General features: G+C 39.4%; 1 protein-coding gene across 2 annotated transcripts in view; it reads right to left on the minus strand.

Moving 5' to 3' along the window:
• The window catches only part of NKAIN3 (sodium/potassium transporting ATPase interacting 3), a 388,683-nt gene that overhangs the window by 18,198 nt on the left and 348,582 nt on the right, over positions 1 to 21,903 (minus strand). For both annotated transcript variants that reach the window (XM_076332205.1, XM_076332204.1), the window contains exon 5: positions 5,232 to 5,292. In XM_076332205.1, coding sequence (XP_076188320.1) covers positions 5,232 to 5,292 — 61 coding nt within the window. The remainder of the gene's footprint in view (positions 1 to 5,231; positions 5,293 to 21,903) is intronic.

Consider the following 21,903-nt stretch of genomic DNA (forward strand, 5'->3'; position numbering starts at 1 on the left):
ATAATTCCGTGCCTAGCGATATGTATAGTCTATGCCTGGCGAAAAGAACTGATTCTGTTGTTTTACCAAAACTGGTGTATCAAAATTCTGGGGTTTTGGGTTGCTTGTCCAGGTGAACAGAAAGCTGCAAATTTCTTCTCAAGCCTTCCAAAAACACTGATAGTTGCTGCCGTTATACAGAAATGCCAAAGCCAGGAGAATGCTGTCAACCTGGCAGCTATAGTGCTGTTTCAGTGCCAGGCGGTAAAACATTATAATTTTAAAAGTCTGTGAAGCATATTCATCCATTGGTCAGTAACAACATATTTTGTTTCAATATCTCAAGTCATTATGGCCTAAAGGTGAGAGTGGTGAGTACTAAAGCCCAGTGATGATCTGTGCTGCTGGCTGCTGTTTGGAAAGTTTCCTAAGTCCTCATTTTCAGTGAGGTAATTTAGGATAGTCATTGTCTGGGGATGTTTAATTCTTGTATTGCTCAACAGAAGTGTAGGGCAGTATCCTCCTTCTTCGTCATCCTTGATATTAACCATTTTATGATAAAAATTCTCTTTTCTAGAAGGTAAATGGACTCAACCACATGGGCAATTGCAATTGATGTAAAGGTATTAGTAGTGGGTTCCCAAAAACTCCTTCGTTAAGGAAACTTGTATATTTATATATAAAGGTAATTACACATACAAACATATATGGGTCTGTGGCTAATATTAGCTATTGCTAGTTCTTCATTCATTTGCAAAAAAAAGCATATTTATAAGAAATTTATCACTGCTGGACCAACTGTGTAACCACAAATATTAAATTAAATGTGAGGAAAAAATTCTTTCTCTTTTGTTTGATTACTGCCAACAGATGCTCAATGGTGTGTATAAATGTAATGCCATATGTCAGAAAAGGCAATGCAGTAGTTTTTCAGCGGTGGTAATAATGCATCTTGCTTTACTTAATATTTGTGTAATGATAGCATATGGAGGTTCCTATTGATACCACAGTATGGGGAAACTCTTCCTTTTTAAAAACAGATTCATCTTCCTTTCTGTTCTGAAAGTACAGCTGAGCTCTGAATACAACTAGCACAGGGGAGAGGCAAAAAAAAAATCATTTTTTGTTTATTAATTTTGTTCTTGTCATTTCATTTACGGTATAAAGCTTTCCTTCTTAGTGAATGGAAGCCCTTTCCTTTATTTTTGCTCATGCACAAAAGAGGTTTGGGCTTCCTTGCATTGACCTTTCGGTGTTTCGGTCTCAGTTTTATAATAAATGCTGAAATCGCAATTGTAGTTTTGTGGCAAATCTTTCCCTCTGATTTCACCTTTTTTTCTTTATGCAATTAGTACGCAACTCAGCTTCCACTCCACAAATTCACACACAGTACAGAACTATCACTTCTAACATGTGTCAATGTCATATTTATAAACTAGCATTTAGCAGCAATAATGCTATTAACTGTTTCTCAGAAAAGCCCAGAAACTATTTAGAAATTTAATAATGATTTTAGCAATGTATTTTGCCTAGTCTCCAGACTCCGCTTTATTAAAACCATTCAGTAACTCTGACAAGGTGGCAACAAGCCTCTGAGTTCATTTTTAGGAGAAAATGATTCACAAACAGGATAGTGACAGGGTTTTATGATTACAGATTTCACATATTCTGTTCCTTCAAAAGGGCTTATATAGATTGATAGATCTACAAAGAAAGAAATGAAAAAATGAAGGGAAGAGATATAAATAGACTTTTTCATTAGGATGAATGATGGAAGGTATTAACCCCACTACAGCAGTGTGCCTTTTACATGTCTTCTTTTTCATTCCTTTTGACCTGCTATCATCTTCCTTCTAAGTAAAAGTTAACTACAGTCTGAAATGTGGGTAAGGTGAGCAATAGCTGGAAATAAATGTTTCCTCAAGCATTATTACTGTTCAGAAAAGTGTCCATCAGCCGAAATGTCAGGCTCAAAATCCATTTAAGCGCTGCACAGAGGCTAAACAGACAGCTATTATTAATTTTTAAGTCTGCCTGATGGATTTCAGACCAAGAACTGGGGTTAACTTGAGGCACTGAATATTGCAGAGTATATTTAATTAGGGAGGCTTTGACTCTCAGATGGCTGAGGATTTATTCTGTGCAAACTACTGCAAAAATATGATAGAATAACTGCATCTACCTAAGGAAAGAATCTGCTGTATCATATTAAAATGCATAAAATTGCTCTTTTGTTGCAGTTTCTTGGACTTTTATCCTAATGTAATCACCATCTACTTTTAAACTGACTGTTTTGACGCACCACTGTACTTCTCTCTGAAATACATTTTTGTTCATTATGCTGCAAGTTAACAATGTGACTTTTTCCAGAATAAGTCCTGGTCTTCTCAGCTAATTACCAAACCATTTTCCCACTCTGCCTTACACAGATGTTTCTTCATTTAAAACATATCTGTGGGATTGCTATGAATGAGTTAACATTTGTCTTTAATGTATTTATCTATAAGCAGAGAGGACTCTAAAACACAAATGGGCATTAAGACACAAATTAGCAGAAAGTGAGATACTAAGGGGCTATTTAGTTGCTTATAATTGGATTCGGGATCTTAGAAGGGAATAAAAAAAGTAACAAATCAGAAATTATTTCCTTGCACTGGTTGTAAAATCTCCTAGATGTACCTATTCTGCTTCTTTGCTCCACTTCCACCACACCGCTCTCGCCCCTGCCCCAGGTCATCCTCCGCTAACTAAAAAAATCTATTCACACAAGAGTCTAGAAGATTATATGTAAAGGTGCACGTGAAAATGGGAAACTTGCCCGTTCCTAGCGGTGGACATTGAGCTAAGTTACACCATACTTTCCGAGAGGAGTGACATGATTTTCACTTGTAACAAAACACCAAATTGCCATTGGCAGCTCTGGAAGACAAGCAGAAATTAAATGTGGATCCCCGATTCCTTTGTGGAGAATGGGCACTAGGTTAGTTTTACATACTGGATCGCCTTAGCACTTGATGTGTTTTACTGGTTAATAAATATGTCAGCTGTTCTCCCTTCTCAGTGATTTAAATTTCCATTGGTATCATACAGCACAAAACTCTCAGAAGACAGTAGGGTGGGCTCACAGTCAGTGAGCCACAAAGTGGAGCGGGCCTTGGATGTCAAAGACAAACCTTGCCCCAACTCTTCTGAAGTAGACACGTTTTCTAAGGGAACAAGGCCCTTAACTTGACAATAACCCTCTTCTGAGGCCCTGAATATAAACCACATACACTCTTCAGCAGGTGACTGCATTTTCCATGAACATGTTGTATTCTTTGGTGGGAGTTTTGTCTGTCTTTCACACATGCATAAAACACGGATGTGTGAAGCACACTATAAAGGACTAAACAAAACCAACAATAATATAACATGCTTGTGTAAAAAGTGAAGAGTCTGTCTTCCCAGGTACAGATATATCTGTGTTTGCATGTGGGTGTGCATGTACACACACTATTACTGTTTTCCTTATCAGTCTGCCGGCCTTCCCAATCATTTAATGAAGCCTCCCTGTTCCAGGAATTTAGTTAGTAATTGTCTCACAAACGAGGTTTCCAGACATCTGTATGAAGCCCTAGCTACTGTCATGACTCACCACAGCCATACGGAAAGGAGTTGTCTCTGGATTTCACTGACCAAAGACTGTTGATAGATCCCAAATTATTCAGCTGCCTTGCTGCCGTGCTATCCTCTGCTGTTACGCTGTGTTACCGATTCCTGACTAACTGGCAATTCCTAGCTTTCCAAGGGAGCACTGTCTGGGCTTTTCCTCCTCCTCAAGACCTACACTTCATGTTGCTTCTCCAAGTGTCCATATTTCTCCTTTACAACACCAGTCTTCGTCCAGGCTCCTCGTGCCTTTTCACAGTACACTATGTGCACAACATGCTTATGACTCCTTCCCACTCAGTTTTATCTGAGAATCTCTTTGATATATTTTCTTCCTATTAGAATTCTAAATGAAAGTGTTAAAATAGATTTGACACTAATGTCTATTGCATTATGATGGAGAACCAAACGTTGTACAGTTTGTAGCAATGGAAAAGTATTTTGTTTATGGCCCTTCACACTGTTTTCAGTCAAAAAGTCTGCTTTTTCCATCACAGCCATGAATTACTTAAATTATGTTTTCAATAAGATTTTCCAGATATTATCAAATGCTTTCCTACAAACTGAATTATTTTTTTCTACTATATTCATTTCACCCACTAGTGCTATTCTGTGAAGAAACAAAACAACTATGTTAAGATTTATGAATAAAAGTTTATGAATAAATATTTGCTTGTGTATTGTTTATCCTATAGCCATAAAATGATATTGGCATTTGTTCCTTTTTTTTCCCCCTAGAGGTAGATATTTTACTGCTTAACTCCTCATATATGAGAGGAAGTAACTGACATGATCACGCGTTGTCCCTTTTTAAATAGACTTGTTCTTGTATTCGCTCCTCTTTGCTCACGCAATGTTATTCCATTCGCACTACTGCTTTTACCCATCGCTATGCTAGTCATGTGGGTATGGTGACCTTGTCAGGCAATTCTCACAATCTCTTTTCACACAGCATCCTACCAAAATGTTCGGCATATTCAGATTTTTCCAATGCCCCTTTAATGACTTTTGATAAATACCTTTTTAAAGGTGTGCACATTTTCAAACTTTTTGAACAATATGGGTATGTATGTAAGGGTTTTATTGATAAAGGCAGGTTAAGAACATGGGGGTCAGCATTTTAGATGCATGGTCTAGTTACTTGTAAGTGTTGAACAGGTCTATCCAATTATTGATCGGAGTGATACTGCACACTGTAAATGGCTTGATCTGTCATCTCCATTAACTTTACTGCTGATAAGACTGTCATTTGGAAAAACAGACTAAATAGCTTCAGGAGCTTTGATTCAAATTTAAATGTACATACAAAAAGACTTATGTAAATATATATATGCAACGTGGATCACATGATTTTCAGCAGTGTGACTGGCTCATGCAAGCGGTTCACAGACCTCTATGAAGAAGTTTAGTAAGTACAATCCTGACACCTAGATAAGGTGGTAGTACCTAAATAAGTATGTCTTTGAGCACAATTGGTTGTGTACATGAATGCCAGATTCTGCCATTTTTCAAACTTTGTTCTTTGCCTTGGTAGTTAATGCAAGTCTACGTCTCACCCCAGGTACTGTGGCTCCAGAGATGGAGAGGTGTGTATCAGTACTTACAGCTGTCCTCCTCCTCCATGAAAATACTGATCACGTAACAGGCATACACAAATCCAATCAGCTGTATGAAAGAAGAGGAAAAGCAATCATTAGAAGACATTGAACACTTACTAAGCTTTTAGTACAACGGTATATAAATACAGGTATCATAGCTAAATTTGAAAAAGATTTGCTTCAGTTTCCTGTATTTATATGTACATTTCAGTGCAAATGGTCACAAACAGCTAAATTAAAGAGACTGTCTCTCTTCTGCTCATGTTGCATTATATTTTAAAATATTTTCCCAGTCCCACTGACATCAGCATTGATGAATACTACTATTGAGTAATACTGGTGGAAAACACTTGGACCTTGATGTTCAGCTATTACTTACGTTCCTTTGTTCAGTACCTCTGTTCTCACATGATTTTGTCCACATGAATATGGGCCCCCTAAGCACCTAATTTACGTATTAAAAAGATAAAATATTTATTGACTGCTACAGAATTAAGTCATAGTAAAACTTGTATGGAATCCACAAGAGATGTCTTTTTGTGCTGCATGAAGTGTCCCAGTGAAGAACTGTTTGGCAAAAGTTTAATTTGATATGTGGTGTCATGATGTAGCTGAACAGTAAAGCTGGGTCATCATTCATCAGCGTCAGGAAAGACCTTATCAGAAGGGCCTATCAGTAAATCACATTAACTGCACAAGAAATAAGCACACTCATTTCCCCAAAGGACAACATCAGCAAAATCATGCCATTATTTTAACAGCAGCTCCCACAAAAACATCCTCCTCAACCCAGATCTGTGTCACTTGTGCCACCGAGAGGAAGGGAGTAAGATCTTTAGGATCAGGGAATAGAAACTCTGCTCATTTGCTTTCCATATAGACAAAATGTTTTCTGATGAGCACCACCAAAGGAGAAGAAAATCCCACTGGGCAAGGAAACCTATTAAACTGCACTGCCCAGACATGTCCATGCTTGAGAAAATATTGTTTGTGCAGCTGTACACAATTCGTGCTATCTGAAAGCCTTGAAAAGACTGTTCATGAGAGATTTCTAAAATAACCCAGAGATTAGTTTTAAGAAAACTCCTTTTTCTCTGGTCCATTCAAAAAAATCTAATTAAAATAGTTCTTCTAAGCGTGTCATGGATCAACCATCTGAGAAAGAGGTAATTTAATAGTATCTAGATAGGTATAAGCTCCTTCAGAGGCACAAAAATCATTCCAACCTGCTTTCTGGTTGGGCTGCACGAGGAGCTTTACAAGCAGCTCCAAGAGCCTCTCTGCAGACAAAAAGCTTGTCCACACAAGGGAATTCAGGGAAGTTAAGATGAATTAACTAAAGCTGTGAAATCAATGCACATAAGATAAAGTACATTAAATCCCTGTGTGGCCTTTCCCATTCAGAAATAAAGTGGCCTTAGTTCACTATAGCTTAATCCTCCTCCAAGGGATTAATCTTCCCCATGGAGAATTAAGCTACAGTACGCTAAAGCTGAGTTCCTTGTGAATGAAAGCTGTCACAGCACTGTGGCACAGTCCTGTTGGAGCTTCCTCTCCAGGGCATTCACCTCACTGGTGTTTCAGGAAAGTGAGTTTAATCCAACTTTCCTCTTGCTCTGAGCAGACTGCAGTGTTGGCAGCTTCCTTGGCTTTTTTTTGGGTCCAATTTACTGGGGTGGTATTTCCACAGCCTCTATCAGGTGGACACCACTTTGTTGCACTGATGCTCTGAGCCAGCTAAATGCAAACCAGCTCTGGAGGAGGTGCTCGCTGGAGATGGCTAGGACCAAGCCGTGCCTGAGCTACCAAGCCCCACTGTGCCCGGTGTCATGGTGCCTGCAGCTGGAGGGGACCTAGAGCCATGGCAGGACTGGCTGGCTCAGTGTGAGCCCACGTTTGCTTGCTGAAGACTGTGCGGGTGGGTAAGAGGAGTCCAGCCTCCCATTATTAATGAAAACGGGATCTTGTGGTTCTGCTGCCCTGCACCTCCAGGACCAGCACTGGCTTACAGACTCCTTGACAGATTAAGCACATTTTTTCCCTAAACTTCACAGTTTAGAGCACCTTTCAGGCATGACAACTGAAGCAATATGATATAAAGGCTTCCAAGGGATCAAAAAAACCAATCGTACTTGAGGTATATTGCTTGTGCCACCTGAATGTTACATATAGATTAAATAATAATTGCATTAGTACCACACAAATACCAGAAAACAGGTGGTTTTGCATGAGGGAATGTCACCTGTTTATTTACAATATTTCCTGTTCACCATTCATGTTGTGCAATTTGACTGTGTAAGTCACTTGGGTTTGTTTCTTTTCCCTAAACATGACGGAAATATTTTGAAGAGTAGAACTGTTGAGTGAATAATGAACATGATAAAAATCAATTGTAGTACAGCTTGTGGGTTAAATGTTTGTGAAGGAAGATCAAATATTTAGATTTATTTACCATTTTCCAACCGTGTATTTCCTTCTTTTTTCTTCTTATTAGTATTCTGTATTAAATTAATTTTACTTTTATAAATGCAATTCCTTCTTTATATGGACATGTGTACTCCATATCCATGCACATTATATAAAACATCTATCCGCGAGGGCTTCCAGCAAATTTCTCACACATGTCTAAGATTTTGGACAGGTGGCTAAAACATGGAAAGAGACTTCCACTCCAATGTGTAATAAACCACCTGACACAAAGAAGAAAGCAACAGAGAAAAATACTCTAAGAGGTTGTATTGGGTCTGGCTGAGATGGAGTTAATTTTCCCCATAGCAGCCCTATGCAGCGTCAAGGCTGCCTCTCCAACATTCCCCCCTCACCAGGAGGCTGGGGGTGGGCAAGATCTTGGGAGGGGACACAGCCAGGACAGCTGACCCAAACTGACCAAAGGGATATTCCATACCATATGATGTCTGCTCAGCAGTAAAAGCTAAGAGAAAGGAGTGGGGGGCATTTGTTTTTACAACGTTTGTCTTCCAGAGAACCGCTATGCATACAGAAGCCCTACTTCCCGGGAAGTGGCTGGACATCGCCTGCTGATGGGAAGTAGAGAATAAACCTATTCTTTTCCTTTGCTTCCGTGCGCGGCCTTTGCTTTTGCTTTATTAAACTGCCTTTATCTTGACTCAAGAGTTTTTTTCCATTTCAATTTCTTCCTCCCCTGTCCTGCTGAGGAGGGGAGTGACAGAGTGGCTTGGTGGGCACCTGGCATCCAGCCAAGGTCAACCCACTACAGAGGTCTTCCCTCCAAAAAAGTATGGGACTTGGCAAGCCTGCTTGTTTCAACAGTCCTAACAGCTTACATCTTGCTCTTTCAGTAGTTCTTCTCCTTAAAGTAAATCTTTTCCCACTCTCTTCAGTGTTTGAAACACACTTTGTCTAATCTATGACCTTCTTGCAAAATCAGCAGCCTCTCTCTGCTTCTCAGTATTTCTTTATATTTCTCAGCATTAGTAGATAAATATACCTCAGTCAGATAGAAATCACTACTACCTGTTGTGTTTATGGCATATACTCATTTAAAATATGCCATTTCCCCCCATCTGTTTAGTTATTAATACCAGGAGAAATTAAAAAAAATATTCACCCTCTCTCAACTTCATGGTCTTTTTTGGGGAAAAAGAAAGATCAGGTCTCTAATCATGCCGGGAGGAATCATAAATACCCCATATTCCAAGAATATCCTTCTGTAATTAAATGGCAGAATGCGCATTTCTGAAAGAATAAAGCAACAAAGAGGAAAAAGAGCCCTTTAACATCAATTGTGAAGTATTGCTGTTCAGAGGCAGACAGCAATGTTTGGCTTGTATCTAACATACTAGTAATTATAGTTGGGTAACTGATATCTACAGTACAATTAACATGAAGTGATAAAGTGGGAATATACCCTTCTACAGACGAGACCTGTTTCCAGATCCTTAAACAGAGTTACAGCCACCATAGTGTGAACATTTTTATAAATGAATTAATTAAAACCTCTTCTTTTGCTTCATTGATGGACACACTAATAAAATATTTATTCCAACAAATTACTTTTGCTATCTTGATTAACCCAGCTGCTGTTTAATTAATAATGTTATGCTCATATGAACCTATCTAGCCATCATGTTAATTGCCAATTTGCAGTGAGCTGACTGATGTGTACTGCCCGGTTTCTTGGTATTGGAAATGTTGGCTATTGGCCTGGCACCAAGTGATAAACTTAAATGTGTGTTCCCTGATAACTAAAGAAAATGTGATGCAAATGAGCTGGAAGATACTTAATTTGCTCATCTTGGATTTCAGCAGTCATTCAAAGGGACTAATGAAGTGGTCAGAACAGGATGTCCAAAGCATCAAAGGCCACTAGCACCTGAAAGTATAAATGGGAACCTCTGGCTTGATCCAGAGAGCAATTTAGATGCCAAGGTGGGCTTCTCTTGACAATGTTGAGCTTCAAGCCATGGAAACCTTCTGAAATCCCTGCACTGTTGTCATGGTTTAACCTCAACTGGCAACTAAGGACCACATAGCTGCTTGCTCACCCCCCGTCCCAGCAGGATGGGGGGAAGAGAGTTGGAAGGGTAAAAGTGAGAAAACTCGTGGGTTGAGATAAGAACAGTTTAATAATTGAAATATAATAATAATAATAATAATAATAATAATAATAGTAATGAAAAGGAAAATAACAAAGATAGGGAAATAAAACCCAAGAAAGATAAGTGATACAAATGAAAACAATTGCTCACCACCAACCAACCAATGCCCAGCCAATCCCCGAGCAGTGGCCCCCCCAGCCAACCTTCCCCCTAGTTTACTGCTGAGTGTGATGCCATATGGTGTGGAATATCCCTTTGATCAGTTGGGGTCAGCTGTCTTGGCTGTGTCTCCTCCCAACTTTTTGTGCACCCCCAGCCTACTCGCTGGTGGGGTGGTGTGAGGGCAGAAAAGACCTTGACTCTGTAAACACTGCTAAGCAGTAACGAAAACATCCCTGAATTATCGACACTGTTTCCAGCACAAATCCAAAACATAGCTCCATACTAGCTACTGTGAAGAAAATTAACTCTATCCCAGCCAAAACCAGCACAACTCTACAGGGATCTGCCTGTCTTGCCTGAACAACTCAGTCTAGTACACTGTCTCAGAAGACACTTGTCAGTGCTATTTTGCAGAAAATTAAGTGGGAAACTGTGGGAAGAGGCTGTTGTCCCCTCCTTTCATCCAGCTACACCATGGTTAGGGTACACATCCTGGTCTAGAGAAAATAAGCAATACATAAAATACTCACATATTTCCTGGAATCACAGAATCACAGAATGGTTTGGGTTGGAAGGGACCTTTAAAGATCATCTAGTCCAAATCCCCTGCTGTGGGCAGGGGCGTCTTCCACTACATCAGGTTGCTCAAAGCCCCATCCAACCAGACTTTGAACACTTCCAATGATGGGACATCCACAGCTTCTCTGGTCAAGCTGTTCCAGCACCTCACTACCCTCATCATAAAAAATTTCTTCCTTAAGTGCAATCTAAATCTCTTTCAGTTTAAAACCGTTGCCCCTTGTCCTGTCACTACAGACCATGGTAAAAAGCCTCTCTCCGTCTTTCTTATAAGCCCCCTTTATATATCGAACGGCCACAATAAGGTCTCCCTGGAGCTAAATAACTCCAACTCTCTCAGCCTTTCTTCATAGGAGAGGTGTTCCAACCCTCTGATCATTTTCGTGGCCCCCCTCTGCACCTGCTCAAACAGGTCCATGTATTTCTTGTGCTGGGGATCCCAAAACTGGATGCAGTGCTGCAGGTGGGGTCTCATGAGAGCAGAGTAGAGGGGGAGAATCACTTCCCTCAACCTGCTGGCCACACTTCTTGTGATGCAGCCCAGGTTACAGTTGGCTTTCAGGGCTGCAAGTGCACATTGCTGGCTCATGTCAGTTTTTCATCCACTAGTATCCCCAAGTCCTTCTCAGCAGGGCTGCTCTCTATCCGTTCATCCCCCAGTCTGTACTGATAATAAGAATTGCCCTGACCCAGGTGCAGGACCTTGTTGAACTTCATGAGGTTCGCACAGGCCCACTCCTCAAGCCTGTTAAGGTCCCTCTGGATGGCATCCCTTCCCTCTAGTATACCAACTGCATCACTCAGCTTGGCGTTGTCAGCAAACTTGCTGAGGGTGCACTCAGTCCCGCTATGTCATTAATGAAGATATGAAATAGCACTGGTCCCAGTACGGACCCCTGTGGGACACCACTTGTTACTGGTTTCCATTTGGACATGGAGCCATTGACTTTACCTCTTCGGACACAGACATCCAGTACTTTCGGAACCACCAGTATTTTCATACCAAAATCCTTATTTCTTCAATGACTAGCTGGTAAATGTTGCTCACATTCTCCAAATCATAGTGATGAGCAGGCTCAGGGTGTGGGAAACAATTGTCACCTAGGCTAAGTTGGCAGAGACTTCAGTGTGGAGTGCACAAAGGGATTTCTTATTAGTGGAACATGGGTACATTTATATGATGCTATTATCAAGGCTTTTGATGAATAATTTATTTTCTGCTGATAGCCTTAGGTAGAAATGAAGTAGTAGTCTCTGTTATTTTTCTCTTGTGCAGGCAGTGTAGTCTCTAGAGAACCTAAATGCCTCAGTCTAACTAGAATCTCTAGGCTTAAGCTATGGACATCTACATGAAATATAAATGCCTAGTTTAATAGAATTGAAATTAGATTATATAATTGTCCATCATTAAACAGTAAGAAACTATGAAAACTTGTAAGAAATTAAAAAACCCTAATAATCTGAGCAAATATATGCTGTGCCATATAATTGCTTTAATAAATGAATATTGCTAGAACATATCCTATTAAAAAGAAGAATCAAACTGAGTGTAAAATGTATATTTACTTGCAAATTAATGTATTTTAATAGTTACCAGTTAATGTGGTGTCCTGGTTTCGGCTGGGATAGAGTTAATTTCCTTCCTAGTAGCTGGTACAGTGCTGTGTTTTGGATTTAGGATGAGAATAATGTTGATAACACACTGATGTTTTAGTTGTTGCTAAGCAGAGCTTGCACTAAGTCAAGGACTTTTCAGCGTCCCATGCTCTACCGACTGAGAAGGCTGGGGGTGCACAAGGAGCTGGGAGGGGGCACAGGGGGGGACAGCTGACCCAAACTGGCCAAAGAAACATTCCATACCATGTGACGTCATGCTGAGTACATAAACTGGGGAAAGCTGGCCAGGGGGGGCCGCTGCTCGGGGACTGGCTGGGCATCAGTCGGCAGGTGGTGAGCAATTGCACTGTGCATCACTTGTTTTGGATATTTATTATTATTATTAATTATTATTATTATTTTATTTCAATTATTGAACTGTTTTTATCTCAACCCACGAGTTTTTTCACTTCTAGTCTTCCAATTCTCTCCCCCATCCCACCGGGGAGTGGGGGAGTGAGCGAGCGGCTGCGTGGTGCTCAGTTGCCGACTGAGGTTAAACCATGACATGTGGATTAACCTTTCCTTAGGAAAACAAGGACAAATGCAAAATAAAATTAGAAGTGATTATTTAAATCAAGGCTATTGTCTGCAGACTGAAATATTTTTTATTAAAACTGATGATTTAGATAATTTTTGTTTAAATATTTCTGCTTGGCTTTGCCATCATCAGCTGTGGCCTTTAAATCCACTCTCACAGTACGATTACTTTCCTCTCTACCTGCTTCACATATTGCAGTTCCACTGGTTCAAAGGAGATATGTGAGTGTATACCAGGTATTTAAGATTACATGAAGCAGTGCCCTAGGCTATCAGGCTAATCTTCAAGATCAGGTGTACAATAGGACACTTATCACTCTTAAGTGGTAACTCTGGCTACTGCCCAGAGTTTTGTAGAGATCTCATTACAACAACATAGGACCATCCAAATAAACTAAATAAACGTTCAGTAGTCCGGGCTCCCAGAGGATGTATGCCACATTATAGGTTAAACTAGATTTGGAAGATTCCTCCAGTGAAAAAGATAAGAGAACTGCACTGCACGTCCTTCCTTGTACACACCCAGTCCACCCGGATTGTCATCTCACCGAATATGACTTTTTCTTGACTTCTTTTTTGCTGATGGCAGCTGAAGAACGGTATTTTCCATCTATCTCTGCGGTACTTGAGATGTGTAACTTGGGAAACACAACTCCTGCTTTCTGCAAGATATTTCACTATTGCTCAATTTCCCACAATGAGTGGGAGTACGAAAGCAGAAGAAACATTTTAAATTGAATGTTTATGTATAAAAAGGGTATAGGATACAAAGCTTGACAAGATGTCTTTAAATTTAACTTATAAAATGGAAACTGGGTCGCAAGAGTGAATTTACTGTAGTAAGGTAAAAATGTATTAAATTACAAAACATACTATTACTATCTCTTGACTATTTTCAGGAGAGCTAACAAAATCTGAGGAAAGAGCAGAACATGGGTAGTTCATCTTCTTAGCAACCTACTTGCCACTAACATTTTTAACACTCTGCAAAGAGGAATGTGAAGTCCTTTTTTTCCTGTAAAGCATTAAAGTAAATCAGAATGGGAGATACATAAAAGAAATAGGATATTATCCCAGGATCTGTCTGTATACGTGAGTCAGCAAAATAGAAATATGACTAGGATTATCATGCACAAAGAAATTATAACTCCATGTATTTCAAGACAATGACAACAGACAGCCAAATATGCAATCTGGAGAAAAGGAAGCAGGATCAAGAGTAACAGTAGTATATAGCTGTAGTATAACAATAACCATTCACTATAACTGCATGATTATATACTATATACTATTGTATATAGTTATCCAATTATACAACTCTATATAATTATGCACTATAACTGCTTGATTATATATATTATATTAGTAATATATTGTAAAACTATATAATTACACACAATTTCAAAACGGAATGCAATTTTTGAATTACAGAAGAGACAGTCTCGAGGGTATGTTCTCATTTTCTAGAACTAAATGATGAAATGCACAACATTTTACAGTGGTAGCAGTACAAGTCCCAAACTTAAAGTACTTAGAAATCTAAAATCATAAAAGAAGACAAACAACTGGAAAAATGTCCAGAAAACAGTGCAGGATATGGTAGCAGCAACTTCTGAAGTACATGATGCTGTCTAACCATTATTTTTTTTTTCTTTCCTACATTTTCCTAAAATCTACTGGATTTGACTTGAATAAAATTCAGGCTTTAGGGGCATTGTCTACCAATTTCAGTAGCACAACCCAGAGCTGGCCTGGTCCTGCTGTGCCGTTTACAGCTGTAGTGAAGAGCTCCCAGAGGCTACAACTCTGATAGGCCTTAAAATGTGTTAACGACTCTAGAAGTGGGTGAGAGGAGCTTACGGGTACTTTTGCTTTATCAGGGAGAAACAAGGGAGCAGAGATACTAAAATAAATGTCTATTCTTAAAATACATAGAGGTTGCTGTTGGCTAATACTGCAGGAGATAATTCCTCCTGAATGCCATCTACCTAGCACTGGGAGAGGAGAGCAGCATGCTGGAAAAGACTATACCTGTTAGGTAGTGTGCTTTTTGAAGTCCTACCCTGCATCCGCTCTTCTCAAATCCTGGTCTTCACAGTGTCCCTTCATCTTTAAATTAAAAATTACATTTGACAACCTAATTTTCCCGGGCCAAGATCAGAACCATTGCTACCTGCACTTGGTCTGGGAATTTATTTCTCCGACAGCATAAACATATAACTACCCCTATTGCCCACTTGCCCAAAAGGACTTTAGCAGTTAAGAGGGAGGAATGCTGTGTTACGCTGCCAAGGTGTGTCCCAGCTTGGTTAGGCTTGAGAAAAACAAGTGAGAACATTGCGTGTTCTCTTTCCCTCTCTCCCTCTCACAAGTGTTTAGCTTAGTTACGGCTTATTCTCCCTGCTTTGTTTTTGTTGCAGGACCTTTAGAAAAAATATCATATGTTCTCAGAACAGAAAGTTGGAGGATTTGGAGCAAACTGTTTAATCCAGGCTCCTGTATAATTCTGCAGGTCACAGAATTTAATCTGGATACTCTGGTAACCCAATGATAACATTGTCAGAGCATCCCTCACAGACTAGGTTGGGGTACTCATGCTCCAGATGAGTTATGTCCACAGAAGGGATCTGGGAACATTTGTCCTTCACTCATACAAGAGAAAGAAATAAGCCCCAAGCATTAATCCTATTTATTTGGTTGTCTATCATGTGATAGACATCAAAGTTTTATATTTTGAATAAAATTAAATTCTCAATGTGTAAAAACACTGAACACAGTATTTAAACATATAGAATGTGTTTAAATAGAATACAGTGTTTTATCTTGCAACATATTAATTGCTTGTTAATGATCTAAATTAATACGGTGAAAGTCAATAGTGTAAAGTAGAGCCAACCTCAAACCTTGAAAGTTAAAGAATAAAATGACAGAAAGGGAAGGGGATGAGGGTGGTAAGACAGAAGAGGGAGAGAAGGGAGATCTACATCTGAAGAGACTCTAACAAAATCACCAGAAAAGAGCTGGATAAACAAGCGAGACTTTCTCTAGATCTAGTTTTCCTCCAGTGTGCAAAGAAAATAGAAGTTCTCCTAAGAATGGGGTCAAAGTTCTCATATTTAGGTTGATGACTAATTAGCTTGTCAGCTGAATAACAGGGAATGAGAAAACCCTTTACATCTAATTTTACAATAAGCAGACAGAAAGATGGGCTTCCTTTATTTCTGTAAACCTTTGGGTTATTTGTTTTTATATTTTCTAAATAACTACTTCTATTTGCTTTTACCTTAACTTGTTGGTGTTAAGGATAACGTCAGAGCTACTTGCAGATGACACGATATTTCACATCTTTTGATAAAGCAAAGAAATTCAGGTTTGATTGTGTCTTGTAACCCAAAGTGTTTCTTCAAGGTATCCATCAGGTAATGACTTCACCTCCACTAAGTTGCATGTACCACTTTGGAAGCTGGTAATGAAATCAGAAGTAAGAACGAAAGAAATGTCTGCCAGTGACTAGAGCCAATGTAAATCTCTTTGGCATCTGACAAGGTACTTGGGAAGGTTTCTGAGTCCTAGGGAAACCAATTATGCATGTAGGAGGTACCAAAGTAAACTCCTTTCAGAACAGCAGCATATTGCAAATCTTGGCCATTCCTTATGCTAATACTCCTTTTAAAATTCTGCCACTGCTTATACTGCAATTATGAAAGATGTCCTTTGTTGATAGAATGCCAAAAGATATTTTTTTCCCTCCTTATTAGATCAGAAGGCACATAATGAGACTATTATTTCCACTTACTTGTGGCAATAGGTACAGCGAATGCATTTTAATTCCAACAATGAATTGCAATCTGTAAGAATTACCTATTTTCTACTGAATAATTTCTTTCTCTTCATGCACCATGCAAATAACACATGCATGAAACTATTATATCACCATGAGGCAGTACTCATTTAAAGACAGACAAACTGTAGCATGGAAATAAAAATAACTAGTTTAAGATTTCAGTGGGGTGACAGTGAGTGCAAGAATAGAATTACTACAGCCTGATCCCCACTATTCTCTAACCTCTTTTATAGATACTTCTTAAATACCTAGGTAATAACAGCTAAGACTGAACACATTATTATTCTAGCTCCTGTTAATCCATAAACATGGCTTGAAAATTGTATGGAAAAAAATGCAAAGCTTTCACTAACAACAATTATGCCAGAACATACCTCAGGGAAAAATAGAACTACAAAAAACAACCTGCAGATAAAACCTAAGCCATCATATTAACTCATGTTAAGAAATGTTATATGATCTAATGAACTGCAAAGTAAGATTTAATCTCTACCCATACCAAGCTGCTCATATTAGTCCCCCTAGTGGAACCCTCAGAGAGGATTTTCAGGAGTGGTAGACACAGAAATGCACCACAGAAGTAAGCTCCAAAGCCTGAAAGACGTGCACCAGCTTAGACCCAGCATTAATTAAACCACAAGGAAAAAAAAGTCTTGAATAATAACCAAGAGCTGGTTAAAATTCACAAGAGTGTAGAAATTCATATAAGGCAGCATGGATGAGCCCAGATTGTCTGAAAACTTTTCTTATAATCTAGTCTGCAGGGGGAGCTGGAAAAGGAGCATACAGTATTTCTCTCTGTGGATCTCAATTCCAAATTATTTTTGGACATTGCATAGTTCAATTTTCTTTTTCTATTAATATTTTGTTCAATACAAACAAGAAAAATCACAAACAAATAATAGTTTTGATATTTTTTCTTGGATGTGTAAATATATACTGGAAATTCTTAAAATCTTATCTTCCCTAGAGGGCCACAGATGACAGCTGTCTATTCTTGGCAAAGAAAGTTTACCTGCATCTTTAAGAAGAAAAGACAAAACAGGCAAACATATGATGGATTTTGATTCTCAAAAATGAAAAATGAAAAAAATCACTTCTACGTCCACCAGAGACTTTGATATTGTTTTGCCTTTTTTGTGTGTTCATTGAAATACTGCAGTGTTGAACAATAGTATATCACAGATAGAATAGGTGAAGATAAGAAACTCCTTCCTTCCTGATCATAACTTGGTTCTTCCTAATCAATTTCCATCTAACAGGATATTTAGCAGATGATCTGCCACACGTGTGCGTTCACTTCTGTATGAATCTGCTGTACTCAAACCACAGAACAAATGCCTTGATTTTGAGCCACAGTTGAGCTGGTTTTGCTCTTTGGAAGAAACAATACTATAATCAGAAATGTGGCTGGATTTATGTGTTTGGCAGGTAACATAACAGCCTCTTCGCTCAGCTGTAATGTCTAAAAACGTGCAACACAAAGAACTCTACAATAGCAATGGAGGTCATTTTGACAAACCCTTGCATGATAGTTGGTTTTCTTTTATGGCTATCCTTCCCACTGTAGTTCTTCTTCTTGTGGATAATATTGTTTAATTCTTTCAAACTGCTACCTGAATGTGCAGATGGAGGTACATAAACACACACATACACACAAATCCTTCTAATGCTTTGTGGAGTGGCCTGCTGTGATATGTGAGAAACAAGACTACCATAAAAGCAGCAATGTTATCAGTTTGCTCAGGTATTCCCAGTTAAACTGTGTGCTAAAAGGCTTTTGTGCTGGATTCCCACCGGGCAGAAAAGCTATCAAGAATTGCAATGAAGCTTTGCTTTCTATCAGTGTCTAATGAATTTCAGAAGGGGGTCCTCCAGTCATATCTGACCTAGTGTGATCTCTTATACCTCCTCTCTCAGGCACAGTTTATTTTCTTGCAGCATATGGTCCCCGTATGTACATTGTGTCTTCGTGTCCTATTCATTCCAGCTTCTTACCAACAGCTTTCACTTGACAGTGCATCCCACTGCTCCCTTTACCTTCATCTGGGTCTGACTCTGCAGCCCGAAGCCCAGAGTGCACCCAAAATCAATATTTCTTTTCCAAGGAGCCTAAGCTCAGCCTGTAATCAGGCAGCGTGCAAACACACAAGCAACACTGAAGCCATTCTAGAAAGGACTTTGTCTCCCACTGTCAGTACAAAACCACCATAAGCATCCCTACATGGCTGGTGAGCAAGCCCCCATGTGCTGGGCATATAGGTGGCAGCAAATCTACTGCCCCAGAGTCAACTGTCAGGGTGTTTTAGCAAACGGGAGGCAGATTTGGCCCTAACTCCTACCTTGAGGCTACTGCTACAAAGAAATGCAAATGCAGCAAGAGAGTCTGCAGCTGGTAAAAGCAATTGCAAAAGGAGCCAAAGCAGAATTTGCTGCCCTGAGAACATGTCTTGGCCAGAGACAGGTATTAACTGGAAGCGTGTCTTTGGAGTCCTTGACTCTGGCTCACCTAGACTGAGCTTTTGGCTACAGCACATAGAGTTACTTTTCAGAAAACAAGCTCAGATTTAAAGAAATCTAGGACATAGGTGATGGTGCTTATTTGGGTCTTGTTCTGACATGAAGACAGACTCTGAATTACACAGCCTGAACGAGAGGAAGTCAGGCAGAGAAAATGCTAGCCCACTTCTCCTCCTCCTCCTTGCATCTAGAGCTGGGACAGATCTTTGCCGAGAAATCTCCCCCCTGTACATGGGGGACACCAGGACCTCAGAAGTATGTCCTTTAGTACTTGGAAGAAACCTTAATATACATGGGGGAGGCTGAAGGCATCACCAAAACAGGCAGCTTTGGACATCTGGAATACATTTCTAGAGTTCCTCTGCTTCCGTTGGACCTGGTTGTTTGCTTGAACCCTCTTCCTTTGTTTCCTTGCAGGTACAAATAAGTTTAAGCCTACTAAACCATGTGGTGCTCCCCTGACTAGATGAATAAATATCTGGGAGGTTAAACTTTATGGCAGTCTGTCGTGGTTTAACCTCACACCACACAGCTGCTCGCTCACTCTTCCCCCACTCCCGGTGGGATGGGGGAGAGAATCGGAAGAGTAAAAGTGAGAAAACTCGTGGGCTGAGACAAGAACAGTTTAATAATTGAAAGAAAATAAAGTAAAATAGTAATAATAATAATAATAATAATAATAATAATAATAATAATAATAAACAAAGCAAGCGATGCACAATGCAATTGCTCACCACCCACTGACCGATGCCCAGCCAGTCCCTGAGCAGCGGCCCCCCCAGCCAGCCTTCCCCCAGTTTATGTACTGAGCATGACGTCACATGGTATGGAATGTCCCTTTGGCCAGTTTGGGTCAGCTGTCCTGGCTGTGCCCCCTCCCAGCTTCTCGCTGGCAGGGCATGAGAAGCTGAAAAGTCCTTGACTAGTGTAAGCACTACTTAGCAACAACTAAAACATCAGTGTGTCATCAACATTATTCTCATCCTAAATCCAAAGCACAGCACTGTACCAGCTACTACGAAGAAAATTAACTCTATCCCAGCTGAAACCAGGACATACTCTTTCCCCTGCTGTTACAAATCCCTTATATTGTGAGCAGAAGTAGAGCTAGCTTATTTAAAGGAAACTCAGGTAGGTCTATTTTATAGACAACTCTCACAGTTCTTTAAATGTTAACTTTTACAAAAGCCAATTTTCATCAAAAAGAAAATAAAGGAGAGGCAGTCTGACTCCTGTAATAAGAAAATTGGCACAAACTGTAATTATTGAATACGAGGACAAGGGGACAAACATGACAGAATGGTGAAGAATGAAAGATGATGGAAGGGGAAAACCATGTCCCATGTTAAAGCCCTTTGTGATAAGTGATCCAATTGATATAGAGCACTTGCACCTCCAAAAATTTGTTGACCAGTTCCCTAAGCACAGCTTCTCAAGAATTATACGTTGTCGTGGAATAAAAATGATTCATCTCTTAATCTCATAGATTAGTAAAAGGCGAAAGGATAAGGATATATAAATGGTGTATGAGTAGATCAGTGTTCACAGTGAGGGAAGTCATCTGTAGTGCCCTGTACAGAATCATGCTCAGCCCTGTGCATTTCAAGTATTCATGAATGAGTGGGAAATAGGGTGAGGAACTCGATCAAGATTGGTGACAACACAAAATGAAAGTCAACTGCAAAACGTTCCAGATGGACCTGATGACATTGAGTGACTGGGTGCTAAAATTAGAGCTGAAATTCAATGTCAATAAATGCAAAGTAATGCACATAAGGAAAACCAACTGTAACTACACATATACAGTAATAGGCTCTAAATTTGTTTTTACCTCTTGGAAAACTTGTGAATAGTTCATTATAAACACCAGCTCAGTGCTCAGTGGCAGTCAGAAAGGAGAATCAAATAGCAGAAGAGCAATAGAAAAGAAAGTAGAATACATCATTATGCCACTGTACAAATCCCTTGTGTCCTGCATCCTCAGTGCTACACACAGTTCTTTCTCCTCATCTCAGAAAGGAAGTAGTTGAATCAGAACAAGTACAGAGAAAGGTGTCAAAGATAATCAAAGATATGGGTGGCTTTAGAATAAGGAGAGATTAAACAAATTCACCCTTGGAAAGGAGACACCTGACAATTATAAAAAAAAAAAAAAGAATGGCTGGAAAAGATGAATACAAAATAATTAATCCTACTTTTCATTATATAAGAACAATGGAAAATCAAACCAAATTATCAGATCACAGACTAAGGGGTTGCCTTTCATCACAAACTGAAGGAAGGACATTTTCCACACAAATCAGAATTAAACCGGGGAACTCAATGCCTAGAGCATGCTGGAGAGGTGGAACCTATACATGGGTCAAAAGCTGATTAGGCACATTCAGGGAAAAAATGTTCATCGAAGGCTATGAAAAACATTTCAGCTACAACAGATTTGTCTCAGGAAGTCCCAGACAATATTGCCAGGAGATATTAAGCACTCATGTTTGCTGCACTAAACATGTCAATTTATTATTATTTACATTTGCTAAGTTCAGCTGTAAATCACACAGCTGGAAAATTAGAAGTATGGAAGTCTAACTTACACAATGGGAAAGAGATTAAATGTATGTATTATAATTTCAACCCACTATTTGTTAAATTGAAACACATTAATTGAAGTTTGGTTGCATTCAGGTTTTGGAATTCATATGACATGAATTCAGTTAGGTATGCTACCTATTCCAGATGAAAGGGAAGACATAATGTTAGATACTTCCACATAAAATATTGAGAATAGATATGAGTCATGCTC

The sequence above is a fragment of the Aptenodytes patagonicus genome, chromosome 2, assembly GCF_965638725.1.
Source record: "Aptenodytes patagonicus chromosome 2, bAptPat1.pri.cur, whole genome shotgun sequence".
Classification (NCBI taxonomy): domain Eukaryota; kingdom Metazoa; phylum Chordata; class Aves; order Sphenisciformes; family Spheniscidae; genus Aptenodytes; species Aptenodytes patagonicus.